General features: G+C 39.7%; 1 protein-coding gene across 2 annotated transcripts in view; it reads right to left on the reverse strand.

Annotated features, from left to right (window-relative positions):
* LOC126175171 (arf-GAP with coiled-coil, ANK repeat and PH domain-containing protein 1) overlaps positions 1-19,733 on the reverse strand; it is a 149,513-nt gene that overhangs the window by 44,464 nt on the left and 85,316 nt on the right. For both annotated transcript variants that reach the window (XM_049921761.1, XM_049921760.1), the window contains one exon: positions 9,631-10,103. In XM_049921761.1, coding sequence (XP_049777718.1) covers positions 9,631-10,103 — 473 coding nt within the window. The remainder of the gene's footprint in view (positions 1-9,630; positions 10,104-19,733) is intronic.

The following is a 19,733-nucleotide window of genomic DNA, read 5'->3' on the forward strand; positions in this document are numbered from 1 at the left end:
TCACCTATATACAGGTTCCTATCTGATCACAAAACACTTTTCTACAGATGACTCTACTGAATAGCATATTCTGGCTATGACGAGAGTTTGTCCAAATGCCCAATTCTTCAATAGCTTTCCTACATACTATGTCTATTTTTAAATTACTAAGAGGTGGTTTTACATTAATTTCTTCCATAATATCCAACATTTCTCTTTCTGTTGACAAAGTACATAAAAAATGCATTCCTACCCCATGAATTTGGATCTTATTTCATTATTTTTCCAATTTACCTTTTGTTCCTTACTTAAGAACTTCAACCCTTTTAGACACAGCAAAATTTTGTGTAATCAATAATGTAAAATTGGCAGTTTTTATGAAATGTCATGATATTTGGCATTTTCTCCATTGCTGTGGAAAAATGTCATAAATCTGGAGGCACCAGTGTACTGATGTGGGTAACTGATGGTTACTGAATTCTGAAACTGGATTTTGATCTATTTGTCAGGTCTGCCTGCCATTTAGAATGACAGTTCATTTTCCCAATAAAGAACAAGTTTCCAAATGTGATGTCCAGTAAAAATAGCCCTTCTACCGTTAAACCTAATTTCAGTAACAGTTTTAGTCATGACAGTTGTGCACAACAGTTTGTACTACAAATGAGCCATTTTTGAGAGATCATTAATGTGAATGAAACCGAATATTTTCATAATACGCAATCATAAATATGAAAAACCACCCAATATGACACTTTTGTTTTGCAAACACATAAATCAAGATGGCTTCTCCCAGTTTGCTTCAATCAAAAAATCACAGCACCGATTATGTGACATATGGCTACATCACAGTTATCACAGATGATACAGGGAAGAATTTGAATCATGGAACAAAAGATGTACATAAGATAGTTCACTAGTTTCATATGGGATCACTTTAACTGGCTTCACTAACCAAATTATCACCTTTGACTCTAATCTTGACCTTGGACTGTGCATGAAATCAGGTTGTCATCACAAACTTCATTCACATGATAGTAAAAATAATATTTATTAAATACCAAAATAAATAACCTCAATGTTTTGTGCTGTGACAGGGTGATGGAATCAAATCAAGCAAGTGTCATGTTTATTTATATGTTTGTGAAGCTAAACTGCCATATTTGATAGTTTTTATATTTATACACAGTCCACTCACATTAATGTAAGCACCTTTTGCAAGTATGGACATGTAGGAACGAGTCAATGCGTTTCTGGAAGGTACCAATAGGCATATGGAGCCATGCACACTCCAGTGCTGAGGATCCATGGCACGAACAACCCAACTGAGGTGGTCCCACAGATTCTCGATTGGTTTTAAATAGGGGAGTTTGGTTGCCAGAAAAGTGTGGTAAAATCATTCTGGTGTTCTTTGGGCCATGCATGTACACTGCAAACTGCGTGACACGTTGCATTGTCTTGCTTGTAGATGCCATGGTGCCAAGGAAAACACAAACTGCATGTACAGGTGGACATGGTCCCCAGGGATAAATGGATACTTGTGTTGATCCACTGTGTCTTTCAGAATGACAAAATGACCCAGGAATGGCACAAAAACATTCCTCAGACCATAACACTCCCTCCTGCAGCCTTAATCCTTCCGACAATTGTTGCAGGGCCGCACATGCCAACAGCCAACTTCCTGATGGAGCATAAAACATGATTTATCTGCAAAGGCCACCTGCTGCCACTCAGTGGAGATCCAGTTGCATTACTGTCATGCAAATTCCAGCCTTTGCCACCAATGAATAGCATCAGCATGGGTGCATGAACCAGGTACCTGCTGTGGAGGCACATATGCAGCAACGTTCACTGAACGTTTGTTGAGGAGACACTGTTGGTAGCCCTTTGGTTCACCTGGGTGGTCAGTTGGTGACAAGCTGCATGCCTATTCCCCTGTACACATCTCTGCAGCCATTTTTCACAACTGTCACCTATGGCCTATACTGCATCACAGTTGCCTCAGCACCATTTTGCCATGCACTGTATACTTTAACCACAGTGACATGCGAACAGTTTACAAACTTTGCCATTTCTGAAATGCTTCCACACTCGACCCAAAAGCCAATGATTCTGTCCTTTTGGACGTCACCTACATCACTGCGTTTCTGCATTATGACAACTGCACAGTTTTTTGTCCCCCCCCCCAATTATGCTTTACAGATACCCTCCACTGCTAGTGCTGCCACCTGCTGTCTGCGAACAGTTATTCCATGTTGATGTCGATTACAGGTGGTGATCGTATTAATCTGACTTGACTGTTTACTTGAGTACTGTGAAAATACGCAATTTGCATGATGCACTGCATTAAGGATCTCTCCAACCCTTTATCATTAGTGATATGATTTCTTTCACACAAATATAAGGATACGTGATGTCACTTGATAAGACTATAAGCTACATTCAAAGTTACTGGAAGACTGCTTCATTTTGAGGTAGAGGGAGTTTTTGATGGTGAGATTAATTAGCTTTGGATTAACATAGGAAGACAAAAAATTTAAGATGGCGTGAAGGAAAGTATGAAATGCACTGAGTTAGCACCTTCACTAGGCTGACAACTTCTTACAACTACAGGTCTACTAAGTTTGTGGTCCAAGTCATAGATTCCTGTTTCAACCAGAGGAGGATGAGAATGAAGGGGGTGGTGGTGGTGGTGTGGCCTTAATCCTGATGTGCCTAGCAGCCTGTTCTATTATGCATGCAATGGCAGGAATGAACCACATAAAAGAGCTGAAAGCCAGGTTCTCTTTTGTAGCTGAGTCATGGGGGTGGTTGGAGAGTTAGGGATATTTTCAGGTCTGGCATGAGACATTTTATTGCAGATTAGATTTGGTGGGTAATCTCCATCCATAGAGGCCTTTGTAAAACCTTTACCATACCAAGCAAGTGACTGCTAATCACTGAAGATGCTCTGTCTATTGGTGGCCAGACTGTATGGGAAAGATCTTTTAGTGTGGAAGGGATGACAGTTATAAAAATGTAACTACTGCTGATGGTTAGAGGGCTTGACATGGACAGAGGTTATTATTTAGTCACTGAAGAGAGACGTTCAATGTCCAGGAAGGTGGCACACTGGACTGAATATGAGCAGGTTAAATAAACAGGAGAGAGGTGGTTGAAACTGTGGAGCAATAAAAATAATATGTTTTGGCCCTAGGTACAGATCGTGAATAAACTGTCAATGAAACAACCAGACAAGAGGTGGCTACGATGATTTCCTCCAAATGGTCCCTATAAAGGTTGACATATGAGGGCACCAGGTGGGTGCCCATGGCCATGCTACAAATTTCTCTGTTTAGCTTCCTCTCACAGAAGAAACAGTTATGCATAAGAATGTAGTTTTCCATGTGTATAAGGAATAAGGAAGGGGGCTGAGAAACAGTACAATGTTAGGAGAGATGAGTTGTCAACAGTTGTGAGTTATAGGCATGGACGACGATGTACAAGAAGTCACCATAAACACTGAGACATTGACAATTAGGGATTCAAGTTGTAAAAGGACGAGGATGGTTGAAAGATGCTGAAGGAAATGGCTTTTGTGTTCTGTTTTGGATTGTGCAGGCAGTTGGTTGGACAAGTTGGTCAACAAGAGCCAATATTCTTTTTGTGACAATACAGTAACTAATTACAATGGGGCTTATAGGACATAACGGTTTATGGATTAGATTAGATTAGTACTTGTTCCATAGATCATGAATATGACACTTCGTAATGATGTGGAACGTGTCAGGTTAATAAAAGGTGTCTATACAAGATATTACATTACACAAAATATTACATGACACTTAATATTTTTTTTTTTTGTGGGGGTTGGGGAAATTACCCACTTATTATATCCAAAAATTCATGTAATGAGTAGAAGGAGTTGCCATTAATAAATTCTTTTAATTTCTTTTTAAATGCTATATGGCTATCTGTCAAACTTTTGATGCTATTAGGTAAGTGACCAAAGACTTTCATGGCAGCATAATTTACCCCCTTCTGAGCCAAAGTTAGATTTAACCTTGAGTAGTGAAGATCATCCTTTCTCCTAGTGTTGTAGCCACGTACACTGCTATTACTTTTGAATTCGTTCAGATTGTTAATAACAAATTTCATAAGTGAATATATATACTGTGAGGCTACAGTGAAGATCTCTAGCTCTTTTAAATAAGTGTCTGCAGGATGATCTTGGATGAGCTCCAGCAATTATTCTGATTATACGCTTTTGTGCAATGAACACTCTTTTACTCAATGATGAGTTACCCCAGAATATGCCGCCATAGAAAAGCAGAGAATGAAAATAGGCATGGTAAGCTAATTTACTCAGATGTACATTGCCAAAATTTGCAATGACCCTAATAGCATAAGTAGCTGAACTCAAACGTTTCAGCAGATCCTCAGTGTGTTTTTTCCAGTTTAACCCCTCATCAATGCATACACCTAGAAATTTTGAATATTCTACCTTAGCTAACGATTTCTGATCGAAGTCTATATTTATCAATGGCATCATTCCATTTACTGTGTGGAACTGTGTATACTGCGTTCTGTCAAAGTTTAATGAGAGCCCATTTGCAGAGAACCACTTAATGATTTTCTGAAAAACATCATTTACAATTTCACCAGTTAATTTTTGTCTGTTGGGTGTGATAGCTATACTTGTATCATCAGCAAAAAGTGCCAGCTTTGCATTTTCGTGACTATAGAATGGCAAGTCATTAATATATATTAAGAACAGCAGAGGACCCAAGACCGAACCTTGCGGCACCCCATTCTTGATTGTTCCCTAGTTTGAGAAATCACCAGTTTTTTGCGTATTATGTGAACTGCTTATTTCAACTTTCTGCCCTCTTCCAGTTAGGTATGATTTAAACCATTGGAGCACTGTCCCATTCATACCACAGTACTTGAGCTTACCTAGAAGTATTCCATGATTTACACAATCAAAATTTTGGAAAGCACCTAGAAGGTGGGTGTGCAGGACTAGGGGGGTTGAGAAAGAACAGGGATTCAGACAAGAGGTTCTGCTAAAGGCCTAAGGATTTGAGTAGGGACCGAAAGTCTACACAACATTTGCAATGGATTCACTGTGGCAGGGGTTGTAGAGGAAGGAGTTGAGACATCTGGCAGTATCTTCTGTCAAGTAATTACAAGAATTCATCACAACAGTTGTGGACCCTATGTCTGCAGAAAGGATGTTCAAATCAATGCATGCATTTCAGGTGGTGAATGGCAAATCTTTCCTCTGTTGAGAGGTTTATGTTATTCAGAAGGGATCTCCAACAAATTGATGACATCAAGTTGGTGGTAAGGAATTCCTGAAAGGTATCCAGAGTGTGGTTATGTGGGACAGAAGAGTTGGTGTTCAGGGTTGTTGGAGAGAAGTATCAACTGAGAGAGACCCTGCTCAATGTTGGCTTTGGATCAGAGGGGTTGGTGAGAAATAAGTGTTTGCAATGTAGGAATTGGGAGGAGGAGAGTACATACTTGACAAGTTTAGCACAACTTAAGTTGGGTGTGGGGCTGAAGGTGAGGCCTTTGGATAGATGAAACTTTGTAGGCCACAGGTATTCAATAAACAGTTGACCACACTGTCTTAATTCTTCAAGCTTTCCCAGTGATCTGTTGACATCTTGAGGGTTCAGCTATTCTGCTGAATTATGCTCAATATTTCAATAATGTGGGTCATCATCTTCAACAATTGCTACCCGAGATTGCTCATTGAGTGAAATGGTTCCAGCATTTATACCTATTGCCTTTTCCATCCATGGTTGGTTCCATGCATTTGGTCTGCAGTCTGTTCCTGCTGAAAGTGCCCTTAAGGGTTCCCTCCTCAGTCCGGTGCACCATGCTGTGTGCTGATATTCTGTCTTTGTTACGGTGCCCCTGTGCACAAGCTGGTGTTCTGTTTTCTGTGCACTGGGTTCTGGCTGCTCTCTCTGTGGTCTGCTCCCACTAAAACCATCCTATGATGTTCTATCTTTGCTCCAATGTGCCTGGTGCTTTGTCTGGTGTTCACTTCTCAAATCTGTATTCTTACTACTTCTTTTCGTAATGTTCTGCCACTGCCCCTGTTGTGTTTTCTGCAGCTCCAGTGCCGGGTACCAGGCACTACTGAGTTGGTACCCAGTGTCAAAATTCATGAGGTTTTCATCACCATTATATACAGATTCTCTTTCAATGTCATCCCAATAACTGGGGATCTGTGCCACAAACCTCATTTCATCATAGTTTAGGGAATGCTGAAGTTCCAGACTGTGTTCAGCAATGACCAGTTTAGTTGCTTGGCTTAACTGGGTGTGCCTCAGATGTACTTTGCATTTGATATCTACTGTCTTAGTTGTTTGGCCAATGTAAAACAATTATAAATTCAAGGTTTTCTGAGTCTCAGGTCACCTTTCAATTTCCCAATAGTTGTCTTATTTCGGAAGGTGGAAAGAACACACACTTGATGTTACGCTTCCCGAGAATCCTGCTGATTTTAGCAAAGTTGGATCCCAAATAGGGCAGGTATGCTATAATCTTTGCTTCATATCCTGCTCTTCTTCTAAATAGTGTGGTGGAGTGACTGATTGAAGGGCCTTCTGAATCTGCACTGATCATAGGTGCTATTACTGATGCCAAAAAGGCGTGTGGCCTGTGGATTTTCACAACCCCACTCTTCTGCACTTGGTGGTGGCAACAAGTGGCTTATAGGTAGGTTTGTGATGCACACAGTGGCCAAATGACTCGTCTGCTCTCCTTCTGACATCAAGAAACAGCAACTGGCTGTCCTTTTCCAGTTCTGTAGTGAACTTAAAATTTGGGTGCCATGAGTTAAGATGTTGCAAAAACTCACTGAGCCTCACCCCACTATGAGGCCAGATCTCAGAGGTATCATCCATTTACCTGAGGAAGCACATGGGTTTGTATCTAGTCATCTTTAATGCCACCTCTTCAGCTCTCTCCAAGAACATATTTGCAGCCACTGGAGGCAGGGCTACACCTTCTGTCTGCTCATATTGTCCCCCATACAGAAAATAAAGCGCGGTCAATATATTCCTGATCTGGTCCAACAGAGAATAATAAAATTTCTCTGCAGTCAGAGTGAGTCTTTCACTGGTGTCCTGGAAATAGGGAGCATCACCAAACTGACCAATATATCACATTATGTGATACGTAGTTGCACGAGACACTGCAAGTTGTCCTCTGGGTTGTGAATGTGGTGAATACACTTCCCCATATATGGGAATAGCAGAACTTGGCTCTCTGGTGTGTTGATGAGTTAGTGTTGCTGACAGTTGGGCACAATAGCATGTCCTTTTTACGTACTTTCGGCAGACCAAATGGTCTAGTGGAACTGGTGCTCTTTATCATAGTTGTTTAATGACCTTGCCAGACAAACCTATTTCCTTTCCAGTCTTCTCATCCACTCTGTCTGTAGTGTGACATTTCAAGAGTTGGTATGCAGAGTCCCTCAGAAGCAGACACTTTCACATCATAAACAGCCTGCTGCAAAATGACTGAAGTTCCCTTTTGGCAACACCATGATGCTGCTGTCATGCCTGAGCCTCTTTGAGTGCAAGCCCCACATCACCTGAGATGTTTAGTTTTGAAGGGTTTGTCTTAGTGAGAACCCTGCAAGTCTCTCAGTATATTTCTTCTGCCACATTTGGTAGAAGTGTGATGGCTACTTGCTCCACTGCACTGATGAAACTTGAAATCAGCACATTATTAGAAGTTTTAATGAAGCTGAGATCTCTGTTGAGTACCTTCAAAGTGGTGTCATCAAGTTGCATGCCACTTGTGTTAATCACAGTGCAAGTGCCCTCTATCTGTTGTGCTTTCCATCTCTTGTGGTCAGACTTCACAGATCGGCATGCTGAGGCATTCTTCACAGTGAACTCCGTTAGAGAGTGAGAGGTACTATCCACTCAGTCCCAGTCTTTACCTGATAAGGAGATTACCATGTACAGGGTAAGGTATAAAAGATCCCTGGCTACCACATCTAGTATGTGATGCATATCTTAGATCTCTCTCCCCCAAGTATCATGCCAGCCCCAAGTTTTATCCTGGTCTCCACTCTGAAGTCAATGTGATGCTTAATCCTGGCAGAAACTGGTACTACATCTCCATCTTGACATCTCAGCAGGAAACACAGAATTCAGCATTAACCCATTCCTCTGCTGAAGTTTGTCCAGCATCTCAATATTTCTGTACATCTACTCCCTGTAGAGTCTCTTGGTGTAATTCTTCAGCCTCACCCAGAAATTTGTTGACATTTTGAGGTGCCGGGTATTGTACCAGATATCAGCATCACCCAGGCACAACATTGCGACAACATTACTTGTTATCTTCATCAGGTCTCAGCCAAGACTGCTTGTCAAGTGGAACAGGTCAAGTACATATACCTATGACCTTCCCCCTGCATGATCTACAGTTCGTTCCTGCTACAAATGTCCTTAATGCATTCCCTCCTTGGTCCAATGCCTGAGGCCAAGAGCTGGCATTCCACCTTCAGTCCAGTGTGGTTCTAAGTGTTCTCTCTGTAGTCTGCTGCCAGATCGAAGATGGAACATGGCACTTTATGTGGATTCGAAGATGACAAATGAAAATGTGTGCTGGACTGGGACTCGAACCAGCTCTGTTGCAACTTCTGCACAGAATTTTATGTGGTCATGACACCAATCAGATGTCCACAAGTAGAGCTGACCATCAAGTGTCACATAATGCTGTTGAGCATATCATGTTCAATTTCAATGGCTGCTTCACAACCTGTGCCATCTGAGTTGTCCTCCACCCACCCCAAATACCATCTCCTCTGAGATATGTAGATGGGAACTGTCCTTTGATGACAAAATACACCCAGTCTCAATCACTGCTAGTCCCTGCCCACACTTAACCCAACCCAACTCAATCCAACCCACCCCACCCCACTACTCTCACCACCTCTTGCGCACCACTTCTACTCTTGGTAGCCTCTCTCTTCTGATTTTCTATCCCTACCAATCCACTCCTCCACATCACTGCGTGCCATATGTAACTTCACATGCCTATACCAAAATGAATGCACTGATGCCAAACTCCTACTCATTACACTTGCCATCTCTTCCCTCCAACTCTCCTTCCAAGCCCCTGCACCCTTTCTCCCTCTCAGACGCTCCACCCAATACAATACCTCAGTACAGCCAAGTTTATAATGCCAGCATAATTTAGTCATTTGAGATAATGTAGTCAGCCATAACAGTGTAGCTGTGTGTGTGTGTGTGTGTGTGTGTGTGTGTGTGTGTGTGTGTGTGTGTGTGTGAAAAAAAAAAAAAGTTTGTTCTAATGTGCCAAATGTGAAATCCAAAGTAGTTGGCAACACAATTTAGATATGTTCATCAATGTTTATATGGTGATGGGAGTGAAACTGCTTTGATACCATATTTGATTTAGTATTAAACTCTTTGTTTTTTAAAAATGTATCATTACTTGTGAAAAATCATCATACTGGCAGCATGGTATTTCATGGTATTTCAGATTTTGGGTATAGCATGGAAGTTGCACAGTCAACAGTGTGGCATGTTCATGTTCACTTTATTATTAAAGTTCCAATAAAGCAATCCTAGCTGAATGTCTACTAAAAATAATTTAAGAAACATTTTCAATATTTACCAATAAATTCATCTTCTTCTCCCCCAGTAGAATCTTGATCACTGCTCAGTTCAATGGAACCATCGAGTGTCTGCTTTTCCAAGCTTTTGCCAAATGCAAGCACCTCTGCACTTACTGGTGTGTTTGCATCAGATGACGATAATGAAGGATTTTGTTCTTCTGGTAGTGAATCAGTAACATGAACACATTCTGGGTCATTGGTGATCTCTTCTGAGATTGATGTTACTTCTATGCCTGTTTGTGAGATGGGCTCTCCACTGTCTGATACTGTTTCACAGCCAAGTAAATCTTTCTTGCTGCGACTATCCCGGCTTCGAGGCCTTCGCCTAAGCTTTCGAACGCTCCACTTGCGTCCAGAAAATGTAATAGAGCGGGAAGCACGATGGTCCCCTAGATTGCTTTCAGGTACAGAAAGCTGCTTCACAAACTGTCGTTCTACATACTTCCGCTTGATCCACGCTTCGCGAATGTTGCTAGGTAAGGAAAAAAAGGAAGAGATGTAATTTAAAATTTGTTGCACAGACTGAATGGTACAAATGGTACAATTTGCTTCAAGAAACATGCACAACGAAAAAGAGTTAAAAAATAAAACTGTGTATATCTCAGAGCAATGTAATGTGACACAGGCAAAATGAGAAGCCTCTTAAACAAGTGGTCTAAGAAACCAAAAACGCAAGAAATGGTATGGAGGGTGGCATAAGGAAGGACAATTCTTTCCATATTATTTCATATTTCTAAGCCTTTTAGTTGTCCATTCTTAATTTCAAATTTTAATGAACAAGTTTTAGTTCTGAAGTCTGTCTTCTTTTTGAACTATTTGATACTGTAGTCCAATCTCATATAATATGACTGTCCATTTTGATGGCTATTCATATTTAAAAAAATTTAAAAGTGAAACTAAGAAAAGCGATCAAGATGGACAATTATACTGACTAGTGATAATGATCGTGGACTCTATGAGGATTCTAAGTTATTTATAGACTTTCAATTTACACTTATTATGCTCAAACTACTCTGAGAACACACCGGTAGGATTAAAATTTACCTGCCTTTATATTAAAAACTCCACCGACAATCCCCATCTGACAATGGAAAAACTGGACAACATTCCCAACTAGAGCATCCTCCCTAACTGTGACTGGAACAACACAAGCAAGACTTCATCTGTCTTTCCTCATTTTTTGAAATGAGAAACATCCATCACACATAGTATCAGTATTAAACCTTCTCAACATTCCCAAAGTGGTACACAACCAAATTACTCAACATCCCACTTGTTCCAACTATGTTCCTGCAGTCAACTGTGGAAAGCCAACTCCGATAAGACCTAAAAAGTCTCTAGCTCAAAAACCATAAAACACCTATTGAAGGTAAAGCATTCTGTTCATAAAGGAGTAAATTATTTCTTTCAAATCGTTGATATGTGGGTAGTACATTTTAATTTTCTTATCCTCCATGGGAAGAGAAGTCAGACATCGGTGATACTTAAGTTTTGTTGGGTTTACACCTGCAGAGCTGTTTCATTGTTTAAATATTGTAATGCTTCAAACATTTACAGATACACTTTATAAGTTTGGAAAATGATTTTTTATCCTTATTCATGTGCAAATAACATGTAAATATGGGCTAAGGCATCCTCATATTAATGCCTGCAACCTGATGAAACAAGTATGAAAATCTATTTGGTCACCAGTCGTTAATGTCATTGGCAATCAATCTCCAGAGCTATTCGTTGGACTATTCCATGTTAGATGTAACAGCTTTGATGACAATACAGGTCTCCCTTCAATGATTTAGAGACCACACAGAAAACTAACTCTGTATGGGTGGAGATGGAATGCAGTTTATTCAAAATGCAAGTCAATAAATCCAAACTGATAAACGAAGAATTTAATAAAAAGGAAAATTCCTAAAAAGCAGCAGAAACTCATATGATAATCCTCAACTTATTCCTTGGACTACATCTACATCTATGTGATTACTCTGCTATTCACAACAAAGTGCCTGGCAGAGGGTTCAATGAACCACCTTCAAGCTGCCTCTCTATCATTCCACTCTTGAACAGCGTGCAGGAAAAACAAGCACTTAAATTTTTCTGTGTGAGCCCCGATTTCTCTTATTTTACTGTGATGATCACTTCTTACTATGTAGGTGGGTGCCAACAGAATGTTCTCACAACCGGAGGAGAAAACTGGTGATTGAAATTTCATGAGAGGATCCAGTCACAATGAAAAATGCCTTTGTTTTATCGATTGCCATTCCAGTTCACTTATCATGTCTCAGCACTATCTCCCGTATTTCGCGATAGTACAAAATGAGCCATCCTTCTTTGAACTTTTTCAATGTCATCCATCAATCCCACCTGATGCAGATCCCACACCACACAACAGTATTACAGAAGAGGGTGTACAAGCATGGTGTAAGCAATCTCTTTAGTAGACCTGTTGCACCTTCTAAGTGTTCTGCCAGTGAATTGCAGTCTTTGGTTTACTCTACCCACAACATTGTCTATGTGATTGTTCCAATTTAGGTTATTTGCAATTTTAATCCCCAAGTATTTAGCTGAATTTACAGCCTTAAGATTTGTGTGAATTGTCGCGTAATCAAAATTTAGCAGATTTCTTTTAGTACTCATGAGAATAACTTAACACTTTCCTCTAGTCAGGGCCAGTTGCCACTTTTTGCACCATACAGATAACTTATCTGAATCATTCTGCAATTCGTTTTGGTCATCTGATGACTTTACAAGATGGTAAATGACAGCATCATTAGCAAACAATCTAATAGGGCTACTTAGATTGTCTCCTATGTTGTTAATATAGATCAGGAACAATTCCTTGGGGAATGCTGGATATTAATTCTGTTTTACTCAATGACTTTCCATCTATTATTACGAACTGTGACCCTTCTGACAGGAAATCATGAATCCAGCACAACTGAGGCGATATTCCATAGGCATACGGTTTGGTTAGAAGACGCCTGTGAGGAATGGTGTCGAAAGCATGCTGGAAATCTAAAAATATGGAATCAATTTGACATCCCCTGTCAATAGCACTCATTACTTCATGAGTATAAAGTCGTTTTTCACAAGAATGATATTTTTTTTTAATCCGTGCTGACTAGGTGTTAATAAATCTTTTTCTTTTAGATAATTCATAATGTTCGAACACAGTGGATGTTCCAAAACCCTACTACAAATCGACATTAGTGATATGGGCCTGTAATTCAGCAGATTAATCCTACTTCCCTGTTTTGGTATTGGTGTGACTTTAGCAATTTTCCAGTCTTTAGGTACAGAACTTTCTGTTAGCAAGCGGTTGTATATAACTGCTAAATGTGGAGTTATTGCATCAGCATATTCTGAAAGGAACCTGACTGGTATACAATGTGGACCGGAGGCCTTGCCTTTATTATGTGATTTAAGCTGCTTTGCTATACTGAGGATATCTACTTCTATGTTTCTCATTTTGGCAGTTTTTATTCATTGGAATACCGGAATATTTACTTCATTTTCTTCGGTGAAGGAGTTTTGAAAAACTGTGTTTAATAACTCTGCTTTAGTGGCACTGTCATCAGTTACTTCACTGTTGTTATCGTGCAGTGAAGGTACTGATTGCGTCCTGCCACTAGTGTGCTTTATGTATGACCAGAATCTCTTTGGGTTTTCTGCCAGATTCCAATACAGAGTTTAGTTGTGGAAATTATTAAAAGCATCTCAAATTGAAGTACGTGCTGTATTTTGAAATTCTGCAAAACTTTGCCAATCTTGGAGATTTTGCATTCTTTTAAATTTGTCATGCTTTTTTGTTGCTTCTGCAACATCGATCTGACCTTTTTGTGTACCATTAGGGATCAGTACCATCAATTATTAATTTATGTGGTATATATCTCTCAACTGTCATCGATACTATCTCTCTGAAATCATTCCACATCTTTTCTATGCTTACATGAACAGATCAGAAGGAGTTGAGACTCTCTCTTAAAAAGGCGTTAAGAGCATTTTTATCAGCTTTTTTTAAATAGACGAACTTTGTGTTTCTTTCTTATGGCTGTATGTGTTACGGTATTCAGCCTAGCAGTAACTGCCTTGTGGTTGCTAATCCCTGTATTCATCATGATACTCCATATTTGTCCAGAATTATTTGTTGTTAAGAGGTCAAGTATGCTTTCGCAACCATTTACGCTTCGAGTGGGGTCATGAACTAAATGTTCTAAATAATATTCTGAGAAAGTATTCAGTACAATAAAAGGAGGAGAAAAAAATCCACAGTGAGGATGTGAAAGAATCATGTTTTTAGTAAAAATATTTAGCATCAACCTGCCTTTGTAACTGAGGTTACTAACGCATGCCTATGTGGTGGCACTTGACTCAGAGGGAAGCTGGTTTGAGTCCTAGTGGTGGAAAATTTTCACTGTCAGTATCTGACTAACAAAGGGACGTGAGATGATGGGATACAGTTCCTGATCACCAGTCTTGGCACCAAACTCCTGGATTAATTTCCAAACCTGTATGCAATGTCTAGTGAAGTGAGGGAATTGCTACTGTTGACGGTGATCCATCCGTGGAATTGGAATATTAAGCTCGGTTGCCACCTTGCTGCTATTTGAGGAGTCGGCTATATGTCAGCATCCTTTCCCTTCCCTCATCTTCTCGTAACACTGCACTATGCAAGCACTTATCACAACCATCCACATGGGCAGCTACACACCTCACACTTCATAATAGGTTGAGGAAAGCAATGGTGAATCACCTCCGCTAGGAACTTGTCATTAGTGATGGGAACAACCGAATGAAAATAATCTATTCATTCAGTTGTAGTTTTACATATCGGTTGAATTATTCACTCCTTCATTCACTCTTTCTTCTGTCACCCCCCCCCCCCCCCCCCCCCCCAGTGAAAGCAGTCAGCAGTCTTTGGGAACAATGAATGAAAACATTCAACACTGTTATAGCTTTGCCTATTGACTGCATTATTCATTCTCTCTTTTCAAGTGAAAACCGTCAGTAGTTTTTCTGTTGGTTGAACGATGTATTCATTCTTTCAACTGGAACTACTCTTTAGCATTTTAGTTGACTGGGCTATCCATTCATTCTTATGAGTGAAACCAGTAATTTCACCAGATGAAATAAAGCTGTGCTACATTATCAGCCATAGGGTAACTCTGCCTCCAAGAGTAGGTGAAAACCTATCTCAGGATAATTCCAAAGTTACAATAAGCATTATACCCGTTCATTTAATTATGTACTGAATGGAGTCGTTTTTCATCTTGTCACATAGAACTGATTCGTATACTGCTGTGGATTAAGTTGTCCCAAGTACCACTGAGTGTAGCTAATTAGGGTAGGGTAGGCCTGCCATCACTTAAATTGCCAATCCCCAGAAAATAAGCTTTGAAAACCCCAGACACCTGAGTCACATCAGATTTTTTTCCTGGACACACACAGTCTGTAGATGATATGGTACCGATGAGGCACATTGTGCCACAAGAAGTGGGGGAATATTTCCTTGCTTGCATGTTTCCCTTTAGGGTATATAAAGAAGAAAGGAACCTTTCCTCATTTTAGATATTTTGCATTCCATTTTATGGAAAATGTGTGATTATGTTCACAAATCACGAATCATTTCAATCTAGCCCACAAACACTTAATCAGTCATGTAATTGTGTGGAAGATAAATATTTTATACAGAAAATTATACGTACAAATTACACCCACTGCACACAATGCTGTTTACTTTCCGTAGTCTGTGAAACATAGTATGTGTAGTATTTCATCAATACAAAGATGTTCTACTCACATTCACATACTGGTACATCATTTTCACAGTTAAGTCTATCTTGAGGCACCATTTAACAGTCTGTAACAGCATAACCAAGTTTTCACCTCTCCAGCACCATGGAAGTGACAACTAGACTCCCCTGATCACTTGTGCATTCAGTTCTTAGTGGAAAGAATAGAACATTTTGGTGCTATCAAAACATGATTGTTGACTGCACTCTGTTATCACATGTCATCATCAGTAATACTGTCATTCCAATATTTGCAGTAGCTTTCAATTCAGTTTTTTGTCTGTGTTTACTGAAGTGTTTTCACATTATTAGTGAGTAAGCTTTGTCTGCTATCTGGATCAAAATGCTGAATGCTCAGCTGTATGTGAATTTTACACAAAAACTAAAAGAGATGTTGCGATCTGTATGTTCTGTAAAAAGGAAATACATTTTAAAGGTTCATCCAGTAATCTAATAGACCACTTGAAACAGAAGCACCATCAGTTTTTGAACATCGCATCTCTTGATAATTTGTCAGAAGATACAACAGGTAGTCAACTGACGCCACCTGCTGCTGACGGCATGTCTACCTTTTCCATCTATGGCTCCACGATGTGCACTGCCTCTTCCCCTATTGGCCCTCCTACGTTCGTGGATATGGCAGGTATGTCAAATATGCAACCCGATTTCACAAGAAGTATTATGACTGAAACAACAGTATTAAACCAACCCTCTAATTGTCCAAGTACTATAGTCCCATAAACATCGAGAAAAAAAAAATGAGGCAGACTAGGATTTTTGGTACCATGAAGGTAAAAGAATTATTAAGCAGTAACATTAAAGAGATTCACAACCTCAGTGTTGATATTGTGACTGTGTGTTACCCTCAATTTGCTATGGCTGATGATACCAAATTTATGAAACTAGTTAAGACACCAGAACTGCAGTATTCTTTTCCTCTCAGGAAGACTCTGACAAACAAACTGTTAAATGATTGATTGTTGGCTCGAAATTAGGGAAGTTATTGAGAATATACTGGCTGAAACAGAGTACGTCACACTAACTGCGGGCATGTGGCTCAACACAAATACACAAGGGTTTTTGACAGTGACAATATGGTTTATTGAGCAATACAATCTGCAGTCTGCTGTTGCAGATGCTGTGCACATTGCTGATCGGCATCCCTCTGAAAATGTTACTAAGAGCATTAAAACAATTGTTTCTGAATGGGGATAGGTAAAAGTGTTTTCTCGTGTCAGTGACAACACAAGTGTTATGGTAGATGCAAAAAGGAAAATTACCGTATTTACTCGAATCTAAGCCGCAGTTTTTTTACGGTTTCTGTAAACCAAAAAACCGCCTGCGGCTTAGAATCGAGTGCAAAGTAAGTGGAAGTTCTGAAAAATGTTGGTAGGTGCCGCCACAACTAACTTCTGCCTTCGAATATGTGCAGCGCTACACTGGCATGCTTTGCAGTAGAGGTGGCAAAAAATAACGTAACTGATAGAAATAACCGGTTACTGAGAAGTAACGGTTACTGCGATAACCGTCCCTCTGATTCTGGCAGTTATTTCAATAACTGTTTAGTGTCAACAGTGCCTCGCGCCATCCGTTGACCGAAGATCGTACTGCGCATTTGGAAGGCGTTCTATAGACCATGGGAATAACTGTGAGACTGCGCACCATCTGTTGATAAGAACTGTGTACTATTTCGTGGGCCTTCGTTACTTTTAGCATAAACAATTAAATAAAGTTAATGTCCGAGCCATGGCTGATAGGAGCTGCAGTACAGGCATTAACAAGTACGGTCGTGCCCTTAAGCCACCGCCTTACGTGTTAATTTAGCTTGGACGGGTAGTAGAAGGAAAGTTACTTAGGAATTCGAGCGACTATGGAAATAACTGTCAGAGACCGGTATTCTCCTCTGGCAGTTATCGTTATTGGCTCGTAGTTCTAGTTCTCTGGTAGTTATCGGGCTACCACCACAGATAACCTGGAAGCTGGTAACGGAATAACTGTGTGTGTAGACGTTCCTGACTCGGTGACTCCAGTTAAAGGTCATAGTTCCAGGTGATATTTCCAGAGAGTATAGTAACTGGAGCGAACAAATATTTTCGTACTGCTACGGAAATAGCCGCTGGCCATCGCGAATGACAAATAACCCCTTTTGGACCAAGGTAAGTAATTTTAGGTCTTTATGTAGATTGCTGTTCCCATTTCTAGTACTGATATTATGTATTAAGCTATTGGTTGGAAATACTTGTAACAAATTTCATAAAGGAATAAATATACTAGGAAGCAGTGGTTAGAATACAAAGTTCCTTGAACAGGTTCCTACATGATGTTCTTGAATTGATACCACAAACGATTTTTGTTACACGCTTTTACATGCGAAAAACTTTTGCTACGTTTGATAAGTTCCCACAGAATATGCTCCCTTATGAAATAACAGAATGAAAAAAATGTGGTATGCCCTTCCCAACTGAATTTATTATTGAGTTGTAGTCCCAGAAAAGTAACACTGTCAACCTTTTCGATCTGCATGTCTTCATATGTTATAAACATGCTGTCGCTGGAGAAATCAAGCAGTTTGCAAATCTGACATAAAACTTGGATTAACGTACTCACACTTTCCCCAAATAGGACTAGCTTTTACAGCACAGGAGTAAACGAATCTGTCACATTACGTATATTTTTTGTTGTATTATAAGGCTGTACACTTTATTCTATTATGTGAGCAGCACAAGAAATTAAGCTTCGAATTTAACCTACAGTACTCAGTTTACATATTACTTCATACTTAAAAACGCACGTTATTAACATTTTACTTAAACAGTGCTTTGGCGAAGTTCCGCGTACTTTCTGTCGCAGCTGCGAAGATAATATTTCTAATAGCGACCAATAACCTACAAACATATAATATGAAACACTAATAATCGTTCTAACATCAACTAAAATGTACCCGGAGTTAATAAGCTAAGGTTATGACACGATGCATACGACATTCCTGCTATTTCACACTACTCGCAGTTATACTGATAACTAAACTGATGGATTCCAACTGTCGTTATTTAACTGTCCGAGTTATCGGTATTCGCTAGCGAAAAATAACTTGGCAGTTATTAATAACGGTTAATGATAACGGTTATCAAAGAATAACTGGAACTGTGATAACGGTTACTCCAGAATAACCGTTTGGCCCACCTCTACTTTGCAGGCACAAAGATAAATACTGGCACCAAAACCTCTGCATCAGTAAAAAAATTTAAAAAAAGTGTGGAAGACGAGCTTTTTTCTCCGCCCCGAGTTTCGAACCACTGCATTTTCGTACATTACCTGACGAAGTAAATAGAAATTCCGTATTGTTCATCTTCGAATGTAGCAGCATTTCAATGTACTACGAAAATCCGACTGGCAAGACTGTAGGGATGTTTGTCAATATGGCCAACTCTACGTTCTGAATTTTTTCCTACTTGTCAGAAGAGATGGTTGCTAATAGGAACTTTTATGAATTGTGAATCACACGCAGTATTTTCTTCACCATAAGAATAATACGAATATAAACATTTTGCCATGTATTCTTTTGTGTTTGCTGCTCTCTCATTTAAATCATGTCTGGCTAATAAACTACGAAACTAGAGTGAGACAACAACAAAAGCGGAAGAATATACATATCATGGGTAATGTTTATATTCGTATTATTTTTATGCCTAATAGTGATACAGTCAGAATTGAAGCACGGCAATTGACTAGATTTTTAAATCTAAGATGACTAATTTCTGTGCAGAATGTAATGTACTAAAGAGGCGTCTGCAAAGATTTTCAAACTGAGAAAAATTTTCGCTAAACTCTCGTTCAGATCATCATGTATCATACGCAGCTTATTATTTGGTTCTTGTTGATCATTACCAAAGAAAGCAGCAGTGTAAGTAACAACCGAAGGTAACAACAAATAGCAGTCTCTCGTCATTGTTTTGATAATGAGACGATTCCTGTCTCTCTCTTTTTTTTTTAAAAAAAAAAAGCGGCGGTAGCGCGCACAAAAGCAAGCCATGCCGCGAACTGTGACAGGTCGTAAACACTCATTATCAGAATGCGACAAACAATGCATGACAGTACAGTAATGCATTTTCAGCTTAGAGTGACGTAAACACCTATAACAAAGAGAACGGCAATAATCAGATCAAAGAAAAATAAGCAATCAATTCAAACCAGGCGAAGCACATGAAAAAGGAAGGGTACCCGTATAAATACGGACTGGGCGACTGACTCATAGCAATGGCCACCTGGTAAAGCTTAACTGCTAAGCTTACGACTCGAACCAAACTACTGTA

This window comes from Schistocerca cancellata, chromosome 3 (assembly GCF_023864275.1).
Source record: "Schistocerca cancellata isolate TAMUIC-IGC-003103 chromosome 3, iqSchCanc2.1, whole genome shotgun sequence".
Classification (NCBI taxonomy): Eukaryota; Metazoa; Arthropoda; class Insecta; order Orthoptera; family Acrididae; genus Schistocerca; species Schistocerca cancellata.